The sequence below is a fragment of the Phlebotomus papatasi genome, chromosome 2 (genome assembly GCF_024763615.1).
Source record: "Phlebotomus papatasi isolate M1 chromosome 2, Ppap_2.1, whole genome shotgun sequence".
Classification (NCBI taxonomy): domain Eukaryota; kingdom Metazoa; phylum Arthropoda; class Insecta; order Diptera; family Psychodidae; genus Phlebotomus; species Phlebotomus papatasi.
The window spans coordinates 35,300,322-35,313,019 of NC_077223.1; the positions used below are offsets into that span (position 1 = coordinate 35,300,322).

The window sequence follows — 12,698 nt, forward strand, 5'->3', positions numbered from 1 at the left end:
ATCTGGAACGAAATATGGCCTATAGCGAGGCTCCACTGTATTACCTTTACTTTTTATTAAAAGGTTTTTCAAAAAATCCAAATTTGACGAAATCCGTTGAAAACGGTTCTCTAGGGTATTCGACCGACCTTCAATAATTTAAGATGGCGAGTTAACCGGTGAAAGGTGCCTAAGGACGAAATGTTCAGCTGTAACTAACTGCAAAAAACATCCGAAAATCATTGAAATCGCTTGAGCCAATTTTGAGATAAGTCAAAAAATCATGTTTTGCGAAGGGTGAAAGGGGCGGGGGGGTGTGTGATTTGAGTGAGTTAATTCCCTAGAGAATATTGACTTGTGGGGGGATCACCGAAGACCGGAAGTCAATATCTCTTACCGTTTAACAGCCAAGGATGGTGAGAATTTGAAAAAAAAATGGATTGTAGAAACTGCTCTCTCTTGGAGTTCGAGCAGTTAAAAAGTTCGAAATTATTGCGTATTGTTGTCAAAGTAATTAGGGTTAAAGGGGTTAAAAAACTACACAATCGTAAATGAAATTAATCATGTTAAATTCAAATCAGTTAAAAACATCCTCGATTTTTTCCTGATGTGAATGTAGTATGAGTAAGTGCAGATGATCAAAAAATCATTTGATTTTAAACGGTTTCACGCCAGAATTTTCTCCAATTCATGTGACATTTCCGGTTTAAATGCCCAAATGTGAGACAGTGCTGTATCACTAAAATCGTTACAATTAAGAAAAGTTCAAATTACTGTTAGTAGCTCCATCGTAGTTAAATGTCTTTCATACATTAGTATTCTACAACATTTGCTGCTGTAATTTCTGCTTTTTTGCTAGAATGTGTCTTAGCTACTTACTGAAATCATCAGCTGAGACAGCTGTGACACTATTTACTGTAGTTTCTCCAAATAACTCTCATTTCTAGTACAGAATTAACACAGAAGTTGAATCTTTATCCACTTGCAACCGTTCAATTTAATCATTCAAAAGTTTGACCAATACAGTAGACTCCCTCTCAAATGGGCATTTGGGGCGAAATGCCATCCGGTTTATCGACAGATTTGGGCGTCAAAGCCTTTGTAAATTTCACAAAAAGCGCTCAATTATAAAGGATCGCGATAAAATAGGAAGAACTACAGCGAATTTGAGCAAATTAAACGTGAAAATTGTCAATAAAATTTTTCGCCCGATTGAAAAAGAGCCGATTGAGCGAGAGTCTACTGTATAACCTTTATTAAGGGCATAAAATAAAAAGGCAATTAGTTCATTTTTGAATCACTTTATTATTATAAAAATCTCTGTATTGATTTTTTTTTGTTTATTATTTTCCTTTTTTGTCAGCATATCTTTTTTGTGGTTTTTTTTCTTGTCAATTTTTTCTCATTCTTAGTACATATATATAAAAAATCTATAATTATAAATAATTCGTTCGATTCATAGAAACTTGATTTTTTTGTATTTCTTTTATATCATTAATCGAGAGAAAATACTTAAAATATCTTTACATTTGTAATTTGAAAATAAAAAAAAATTATTACAAAAAAGTAAGATCTCACGAATAAATTCTGAAATATATTGAAAATGTGGATTTTCCTTTTCTCTGTCCATTTTCCTCAAAGCCCAGTGGGTTTTGATGGTGAAGAAAAGTAAAATATTTTTAATTTGTAATGTATACATAATATTAAAAATCACAATATGTTAGACTTGATCAAACACGTAATATATATTTCATCTTTTTTCTTATAATTATTATCAAAAAAAGAGAAAGGTGTCGGCTTACTGATTCATTTTTTTTTTTTACTTTTTCAAAAAGGTGTGAACTCGGAAAATTTGGGCTTTTCTCTTGCTGAAGGATAATCTTTAGGGTATTTTTTCTCAATTTCTACTACGTTTTACAATTATATTCTTTTTTTAAATGTTATTTTCCATTTTGACATCCATTATTATGTGACACATGCAATGTAAGGGGGTAGTTATTGAGTGAATTTATATTCATTGTCCAATATTCTATATTTATGTGAAAGGAGTTATTTTGTTTAATTATTTCTTCTTTTTTTGCATACGAGTAGCATATTCTTCACCGCAATTCAATAACCTGACTGGTAATGCAAAAATTTGTAATTTCTGTAATTTGAAAATTACTCACGGTGGCTTTTTCGCATCTTCAAATCTTCTTTCTCTTCTTCAAGTATTTCCATCGTACCTCTTGATATTTTTTTTTCTTTGAATCAATATTCCTTAAATATTATCACGAAATATACTATCACTTTTTTTATTCATTTTTTCAAGTTTTTTTTTTAATTCTCACAATTATATTTGTTTTGTTTTCGTTAAATACATTTTTTTGTTTTTTTTTTTTGTCTTAATTATACATGAAAAATAATCTGCGTATAAATTTGAAAAAGGAAGAAATTTTTTAGTTGGTGAAATCTATTTTGCATTGCTTTGATAAAGAAAGACTAATCTTCGCGAGATAATCGAGAAGAAAATTTTGCAGAGAATACAGCAGAAACTGTTTAAAGGTTTAAAGCAAAATGGCATTTGTGAAAGAAATTAAAATACTGAAATATGTTTTTTCTTTTGCTTTATATTAAGAAATGTCTTCAGTTTTGATTTCCATTGTTTTTTAAGTTTTGAGAAACTGTTCAAAGTCGGATTGCAGTTTATAGAAATTGATTTAAAATATTCGTTTGGATTTTTATATTTAAAACTGTTCTCAAAGTCATTTAGTTTGACATCTGTCAGTTTTAGTGTCGTGACAATTTGATGAAATATTTTCACGAAATCAGCGCCGTTCGATCATTTTGTATCGATTTTGAAGAAAAAGAATTTTTAATTGTCTGTCTTTGCAGACAGGGATTAAATTTGGATAATTTTATCTCAATTTCTGTCACTGCCCGACAACACGATCCTGAGTCATATTGCGCAAAAATAGCCTGCATGTGGAAAAAGTGTGATTGATAAGGGAAATCAACAACTGATTTTGATCACGTTTTGCTTCCTACGTCCTATTAATACATACTTTCTTTTTTTTCTTTAATCTTAAAAAATATAGTATATCAAATACATTATCAATAAAATCATCAATATCAATTATAATACAAGTGTCTTGTATTAAATTGACTTTTCTGCCTGACTGTTCACTACAGATCAGACAGATATTGTACTTGAAAGAAAAACTTCTGCAAATTTCTTCTCCATGAATTCGTCTCCGACAATTATTAATAAAAAAACGCTTCTCTTGCGTTTTTATTTTTACAAAAAAAAAAATGTCATTGTAAAAGACAATTAGAAAAAAAACTATAGGGATTTTACAAAACGCAAACTTCAAACGTTTATTCTTTGTTAATTAATCCATAGAGAATAGCACACACATTCATACACTTAATATCCTCTAAGAAATCTTGTAAGATTTTCTTCTTCATCCTGCTTTCATGTTAATTCCACTTTGTTGTAATACTAAGATTTTTATCATGTTTTTTTTATCATATAAAATCACTTACACATCTACTTGTTTATTAATCACATGGTGGGATAACTCGTATTGTGATCAGGAATTTAAATAAATAACAAATTTTCTTTCCTCTCGAGACATGAAAACAAAAAAAAAATTAAAACTGAATGATTAGCATGTCTCCCGAAAAAAGAGAGGTTATGATCATTGAGGGGGTGATAAAAAATGGTGATAAAAGGATGACTTGATGACCAGATAAAAAAAGGGGATTGAACCCCATTTCAAAGGGAATCGAGTACAAGAACTTACAAAAGACACGATTTTTCAAATTTTTGTTTTTGTTTTTTTTTTATACTTTCAGAATCGCGCACGTTTTTTTGTTTTCTCATTAACAGTTAGAAATATTTGAACTTTAATTGGATCACATTTATTTTTTTGTTTTTCTTTTATGCCAGCAAATTTTCAATTTAAACAAACACGTCATTGGAGGAGTTTTTTTTTTAAATTGTTGAATAGTTTAGAAATGAAGAATCTTTGTCTTCAGATATTGCAATATTTTTTTTTGTTTTCAAAAAATCTGAATTAGCCTCTAAATTTTTTTATGTGTTTAAAAAGATTTTTCTCTCCAAACATTGCTCTCAAAAGTGCTCTTTTTTGGTGGGGATAAGGTGCACCTGGCATTCCGAAGCCCTTTGACAGGTTATGTCAATTTGAATTCAAATTGACATGATCTGTGACAGTTATTCAATTTGAATCAACTGTCAAGGGTCGGAATGTCAACGATGCTTGCTAAAATAAAATCTTATCGATATAAAGGGGGTATTTTGGGGATAGTAAAGAAAGTTTAAATCGCAATTACAAAAAATAATAAACTGAGATGTAAAGTCTCTCTCTCGAACCCCGATCACAATGTATTCTTCACATTATCATAGATTCTCAGCAATATATTCCATTTCGAGCATATTCTGTATGCAATAACTACTACAATGTTATTACATCAATTTAAATACACTTAGTTTTTTTTTATATTGTGAGTTTACAATAGTGTTTTCTTTCATCTTCATTGAAAACATTTTTTTTTTTAAATACAATTGGAAAATACAGAGAGATGATTGTGAGTATACAGAACAATGAGGGTTTTGAGAAAAAAAAACTACAGAAAGACTGTAAAAAGATTCAGTGATGTTCCATTATTAATTGCAATCAACTCATTAAGATGTAGAATTTCTACACAATCATCTCTGCTAACTCCTCAGACTCTGAGTTGCCCACCTACATTTATCCAATAATACTTTAGGGATGACTAAGAGCATCTCCGAGGAGTTGTATTGCTTCTTTCCAAATATCCCGAAAAAATTGTTTTCAAACCCTACCACTCTCATCTCAAATACTATACTTTAGTAAGTATTTGTCTGTAAAAAAAATGCGACTCTATCGCCTTTGAAAGCAATAATTATAAAAAAAGTTATTTAAAAAAAAATCAGGGACCTATTTTAGAGGTTTCTCCATTCAAGGGAGAAATATTATCAAATTTGTTTTCTGGATAAATAATATCGATCCTACTAAATATGAATATTGTTTTCCATCCTCCTCTTTCACTCTTGCACAAAATAAGATCATATTCTTGCATATATAAGTTTTGTTTTTCTTTAATATATCTTAAGATTATTACGATAGGTTCCACTTCTATGTAGATAATATGCATGCAAAATTCTCACAAAAATTTGTTTGTTTTTTTCACTGTATTTTGTAAATTGTTTCTCCATATCGTCAATGTGTGTATGTTTTCTCTGACTCCTAACCCGCAAAATCATTCAGGGTCCACAAAGTTGTGGGTCCCCTAGGTGCGTATGGGGTCGCATACGCACCCTTCAATAAAACAGCACGATAAAATTCACATGATGGCGCCCATTGCGTTCTCTCCAAAAAAAACTTTTGTCAAGAACTCATCCCCATATGATAAGTGAACGTTAACGATAACGTAAATGATGTGTTTTTGTTTTTACTCACTGAAGGAACGATACAATTTGTTCTTTGTTAAATTAAAATCTGGACTTATCATTATTGTACTTCCACGTGCCAAATTCCTGGAACAAGGTTAGAGAAAAAAAATCTGTTAGATTTTTATTCAAAAACGCAATGGATCACTGTAATGTTTCAAATCAAGATCATATCATTGAACTTACTTTAAAAATTGTGGCAATATTGATGTCCAACCACTCCTATCATGTTTGAGTGTTAAGTAAAGCTCAAATGTTGATACTGTACTAGGATCTGCCTTGAGGGTTGCAATTCGTCTATAAAGAAATTTAAAGGGTTAGGTCCCTTTCCTATGAGAACAATGTATGACAGTTAGGTGCCATACCTTGAATTGCTAGGCTCTTCCTCAAATTCTATGAAAATTGTACAGCCACGAATACCACATGGTTCCTTCTCGGACATGGTCAGCATCTCAGATGCCACACGTCGCAGAAGGTCAGCCGGCAGGAGAACTTCTGTGCACGCTAAGTGTCGACTCTTGGCCGACTTTAGTTCATTCTGTAGACGCAACGATAGGGCCTGCAAGGCGTCCTCGTGTTGCTCCTGTGACTGTTGATGGTTTGCAGTGGGTGGTTGCAATGGTATGATCCAGTCTGTGAACAATAGAGACTCTTGTTAAATACTGGTCATTTGGTGGTTAGGTAGTCCTTATTCAGAAAGTACAACATTTTTCAAAAGCAAAGCAATGAACGTTGGTTAATTTGTTCGGAATATGTACTCGAACCCGTGACCCCAGGATTACTGTTCAAATCTTTGGTTTGAGGAACAAAGTTGTAATTAGGTTCCGAAAGGATACTTATATGATCAAAGTGTCAATCAGTTTCATTCAGGTTCTCAATGTGTTCCAGTCGATTTTTTTAAGGGACCAACTCGTAGTTAGATTCTGATTGGATACAGTCTAATTCAAAACATTAGGATCTACTTGGTTTCGTATGTGATCGAAATATCAACCTGTTTGACTAGGGCAACCCTTGACTTGGCAAACATAGTACCGTTCAAGCGTTAGGGCCTTGACAGACCTGATTAGCCGAGAGACGGCTCAGCATAATTATATTCGAAATAATGGATAAACTACATTTCCATAATTTTCCACTAAGCCCTATCCAGGCTTAAGTCATAAGTGTGTCTAGGACATTAGGTTCTCAATGGGTTACAGTCGCAATTTATTTCGAAGAACGAAGACATATTTAGGTTCCACAAGAATACAGCCTCAAAGCATTGAAACCCTTTGTTTTTCGTATGTAGATAATGTATTAAGGAGTAGCAGTAGAACGACCCTTACTACAGTTCTATACAGGTTCTCATTAAATTCAGTAGCACTTCCATTTCAACAGCTTTAGCCGCAATTAATTTAAATATTGAATGCATACCGGCCACAAGCAAACGATCGAGAATACAGAGGTGCAATTACCCAAGTCTAAAATTACTCCTCAATCTTGATAGTGGTTGGAGGATGAGTGTTTGCGATATATGATGAAAACTAGAGTAGCGTACATTTTTAATTACCTCACCGATTTACCAAATTTACTTTAGCAAAAGGAAGCCGGATCAGTTGAGAAGTGGTGGATGAAGGGAAAACCTAATGGTAAATCATTGGAAATCCTCCTTTATGCTTACCCAACCCTCCCCCTTTCTGGTTTTTCGAGGCCAAAATTGAACCCTACCGGGTATGAGGAAAGTAATTTTGGGTGTTGAGAGCGATTTGGGAGAGCAATTGAGAATTGGTAGCGGTTACCACTACCAATTCAGATGGGGGAATCAGCTGAACAAAGAAATGTTTTATGCGCAAGCGTAACAGTCCCATACAAAATTCGGTATATAATGTTCTAAGTGAATTACATAGAAATATTGTCTCTCTAGGCTTATAAAAATCATTCTATCTCATTCTAGCTCGCGGACCCTTTTGGGTTCCGCGATAAAAAAAAAGTTCTGCTATTCTTATTCTATTGTTTTCTTCCCTCTTTCTCTCCTACTTCATGCTACATTGTTATATATCACCAGGTATATAAATTCAGCGATATATCAATATGAGCATGAATAAATAAGACATTTTCTTAGTATATAATTTTATATTCAAAAAAACATTTTTTGAAGGTTCTCAATTATTCTCTATTTGATTTTTTTACTGAACAATTTTTTTTTTAATACTTTAAATAAGCACATATACTAAAACATTTTTGGGTAGATAGGTGTATGCGTTCCAGAAAGGGGTTTAGTGTTAGTGCAACATCTGAGAGTATCGAGAAAGTTCGCTTAGCAACAGAGGCAATTTTTACATTTGATCAAGAGAGGGAGAAAGAGAAGAAAAAAATCATATGAATGGCTTTTGAATATGAACGGGAACGGTAGGAAATTATAGTTGAAGCTGATGTAATAAAAAAAATCGCTTTCACTATACAATTACCAATACATTCGGGTTTAGCTCTTTTTCACTATAGGCTATTATTAGAAAATATTGTTTGTGCCTCTATAGTGCATAAGAGCAAGATGTTGAATGCAAAAATCGCGAGAGAGCAAAAAACCAATCGTACGATCGCCTTGCTATAAATGTTTCGGTATTAAAATTTCGGAAAAAAAAGAAGAAAAAAAAATTAAGTGGTTGGCTCACCTTTGACATCCAATTTAGTTGGACCGAACTCCCTTTGAAACATACTTTGTACTGACAACACCTCCATTTTCATTGGTCTTTCAACAATATTGAAAATCTTGGTTTGATTCTTGGTGCCCTCTGTCTTTAACACAGCAAATTGACTCCACAGATGATTTCTCGTTGCCTCTATTAATTTTTCTTCTCCCGAAAAAAAATCTTTTTCCTCTTCTCGATACTGGGTTCTCGTGAAGGCCTTCTTTGGAATCTTTCTATCTGCAGAAACTTTCTTGGATGGTCTGACGTCTTTTTTTCCGATGGATTTTCACACTGTCAGACTTGCGGCAGATCGATTTTTATTCACAGCACTTAAATATCACCTTGATATTGTAATTTTACACATGTAATTAAAAATATAATTTAATAAAGTCATCTATTTAACTGTGATATTGAAATTGGATGTTGAAAGATCGCCTTCTTCACTGTCTTCTCGTCATTTGACTCCTTTTTCTATCTTCAACCCGGGTATTTTATTCAAATATTCGCAGAACCGGCTTAATTTTTTTTTATCTCAAGATTGACTTGAGTTTCTTATATGGGATGTGAAATAAAAAACGTAATTTAGCGTATTAACAACAACATAACAAGTAAGAACGCTCTGGATTGACTGACCCGGCCGGTGATTGTTCACGGAGTTTTATAGCTTCGGATCCACTTCCCCACCACATCAACCCAGAATACGTGACTGATGTACACATATTCGACATGCGCATACTAAAAAGCGCTCCTTCTTTTCTACTTAACACACATTAACACCGCTCTTGTACATCGTATTATATACAGAGCAATTTACATTGATTGTACATGAGAGATACATACATGTTACAATGTATATATCACTACAATCATACATTTTGATGCTCGATACATGATGACAGAGATGGAAAACGTATTGTAGCTAGTGACACCAAGAGAGATGGAACATTCGAGAATTACTGCCATGCCTTGTGGGTACTGGACGCTTTTCGTGGTCCCGACAGATCAGCGAAAACAATTTCTAAAGTTTTCAGGGTAATCTAACTGTCAAAAATGACAGCATTATTGTATACCATTTCACTAGGCCTTAATTAATTCCTAAATTACGACCTAACATTCATGCCTTACTTCTAAGAAGCCCTTAAACAAAATATTCTCTACTTCATAATGTGAAGAACATAATTTTGCGTTCCTAATAGGGAGCACAGGAACTAAAAAAAAAATTGGTGATACACATATTCCTCTTCTGGGAACATGATATATTTTCTAAGAAGCTTAGTATGCACAGTAATATTAAAAAATACCAATAATACGATTTATATAGCGCAGTGTTTTGCATAAACAATAAAATGATATAATTTGCAAACCTGAAATACATATTTTTTGTTTTTAGGGGGTACTCTAAGCGTCTTCATACTACAGCGTCTTCAGACTAGAGGTTTAGCCCAGTTCCCAAAGGTCTCAAAATCCTATATAGCAACCAATTTTATTGGTTTTTTTGAAATCTAATAGAATAGTTGCTCTTAATAATTCAATCCTGTGTAAAATTTTTCCAAGGAATCTCGACTGATAAGAATTTATAGCAGCTAAGCCATAAGGATAAACCTTAAGTCTGAAGCCCGTATAACGGTCTATCGGTATAGCTTCTTAACTTTTTTCTCCATTAACACCTATATCTTTGTAGTTGCTCTTTATCAACATATATGTTTCATCTATTTTGGAATAGGCATAGGCACGTATTGGTGGAATAGGGTAAAGTGATATAATTTGGAATTAGTGTTACAATTGGACAATTCACCGGTACAAGTTGGACATGGCTTTTTTTCCTGATAAATAGAGTACAAAATTTGTGTTTAAGCACAAGGAACCAAATTATAAAACTAAAGCATTAAAAATATACAAATAAAAATGAAGTACTAAATTTATCAAGACAAAAAGCCCTGTCCAAATTGTATCATTGTCCAACTTGTACCACTGTCCAACTTGTACCACTTTACCCTAGGTGCCAATTGAAATGGCTAGGTTCTCCTAAACTCTCTTTTTCGCTGTGAGCAAACCCATTTTCCCATGTAAGTATCCTTTGTGTATATGTACGGTCACTAAATATGCAACCAATAAAGTGGTTTTCAATCGTTTCAATCCCGGAGGTTGACAATAACTGTATAGGGGGTGGGCACAACAGGGATAAAGATATATTTTATTTAACGTTGGTTAAATAAAATATATCTCTGCCCTTATATCTTCTATCGTTTTGTGCTATATTATTTTAAAGTAAAATCAGGATATGTATTTGACAATTTCATTTGTCTGCTATTGTTCATGGAAAAATCGAGTTTTTTGGTTTATCAGAATATTATATTTTAATAGCTAGTGCAATACCCCAAATTTTCAGAAAAGAGCTATGGGTAAAATCCAAAAGGAACATAGAGAAAAAATTAATTGTCCGAACCTTGAGTCGTCCGAAGGTAGCACGCTGTCCCTTACTGCACAAAATCTTATCGCATAAGTCTTAGTATTGGGGTCTCAGTGGATAGAGTAGTGGTGGCTCCATGACTGTGAGGGCTCGGGTTCGAGACTAGGCAGCTGCAGATTTTTCAGCTGGTGTAGTAGTCTTGAATTTGTCCAGTGAATGAATAGAAAATTAATGCTAATCCATTAACAATAAAACAGCCTAAAAAAAGAGATTGATATAGGAAATAAGTTTCGATATGCAGATTTCAGTGGAATACACATTCACTGCCTGGATCCACGAATCGAGGCTGGTCTACCGTAAAGCGGTATTGTGTGTATCAGAACACACACAGAGTACTGTGATATAGAGCAGGTTTATCCGCCTTCGGGGTTAAGATGAAACAGAAGAATGGAGAATGCATAATGGACCCTATAAGTAGCTTGGGTGCAGCGGTTCCGAGAGGAATATAACCGACCCATAGACAAATCTTAATCTTAAGTCTTAGCGTTAAGGCCCTATATAAAGCCCAAAACTGAGTTTTAGCAAGAACAGCAAGCCTTCTTACCCTGTAGCAGACGGGAAAGTTTCCTTATTCTCTACACTAAAATAGAAAAAATAGCTTATAAACGTTTAGAAATACAAATTCACATTTTTTAAACTATGTTTCTTTTTAGAGATGTGTACAATTATAGAAAAAATTGAAATACTCATTCTTTTTCACCAAGAAGGGGCCCATCAAACCTTTTCAAAAGTGAAGCTGTTTTTCACTTTTCCTTGTAAAAATTTTGGGAATTTTGCACCGCGACTTAAACAAATTTGCTCGTAATTTTTGTATTATTTCGGCGAACATTATGAAATGTGTATTTTTAGATAGTTTTTAATGAAAGATTTCGAAATATATCAGACTGATAAGTCAATTTTCTTTATGAAAAACCTTGCCAATAGTCTTCACTGCGTCTATGCAAAAACGTATGGAAAAATGAAATGTCGAGAGGCCCCTGATCAAGATATTAGTATACCTTTTGAATGTTTTTATTACATTTATTAATAATATTTCTGTGAAATCGAAAATCTTTTAATTGCAATTGAACAATAAATGATAATATTTCGATGACCAATAGTGACTAATCTAATTGGAAAATTACTTACATTGGATTACCAAGTAAGTATCGTATTACGTTCTAGGTATTCGAGAGGTTTATAGTAGCTAGACCGTTAAACGGTGAGTCTGTTTGGATTGGTTCTGAGTACATAGGTAGATATAAAATAGATAAAGTATTGCATACACTGACACAAGATTTTGTTCTTTGTGCACTATACAAAAATTATATATATAGCTAACCATCATTTGAAGCAGTTTCCTTGTACATAAGGGAGAGGCACAAACTGAAATAAATTGCTGTGCCAGAGTGAGACACAGAAGAGTGCTAAAGGAGCTCTACACGGCTTTTTTTTTGCTTCTCCTCTCTTATTATTTGTATAAATACATACAAATGTTCTGTGCTGTAAACAACTTCACAAATAGAACTTTTTCTCTGCTAAATCATAAAAGCAATATTCTTTCTTTTTCTGATTCTTTTTTTTTTCAAAAAGAAAAAAAATTAAAAGTAAGAATTGAAAAGCTAAGGATGTATCTGTAAATGTTGAATTTGCAGCTTTTCGTCCTAGGATCTCCTTTATTTCTGAATTTGTCTTTTCTAATAGAACTTTTATTACAAGAATTCTGAGAAAGCTCTCCATGGTCAATAAAAGTAACACTTCTTCCACTGACTAATTTTCTTCTTATTCTGCACAATATAGCGCTACAAAGTTATAATTATACATAATCATTTATTAATAGTTATCTTCTGGGACAGTTTAATAAATGTGTACAGAAGCACAAATAAGAGAAAATTTACTTCTCTGTTGGTAAAAGAGAAAAAAGTGCCATCGTATGATCACATAAGGGGATAACAACTGCCGGAATGTGGGACAGCTTGTGCAGCAGATGTATTTTCTGGTAAAAAATATGCAATTACCAAAGTGAAAGAGGTACATTTAAAATTTATTCGAGTTAGATATGCATTTGGAATTGGGGTGCAAATGCAGCAGGAAATTCACATAAAACACGAATTAACTTTCGTGCTAA

General features: G+C 33.1%; 1 protein-coding gene across 1 annotated transcript; it reads right to left on the minus strand.

Moving 5' to 3' along the window:
• Positions 1-1,264: 1,264 nt before the first annotated feature.
• On the minus strand, positions 1,265-8,781 carry LOC129802340 (protein charybde-like). Its single transcript, XM_055848075.1, has 4 exons — positions 8,104-8,781; positions 5,821-6,088; positions 5,642-5,752; positions 1,265-5,542 (listed from the first exon to the last, which is right to left on the minus strand). The coding sequence occupies exons 1-4, from the start codon at positions 8,174-8,176 to the stop codon at positions 5,458-5,460; spliced, it is 537 nt and encodes a 178-aa protein (XP_055704050.1). The 5' UTR covers positions 8,177-8,781; the 3' UTR covers positions 1,265-5,457.
• Between the last annotated feature and the right edge of the window lie 3,917 nt (positions 8,782-12,698).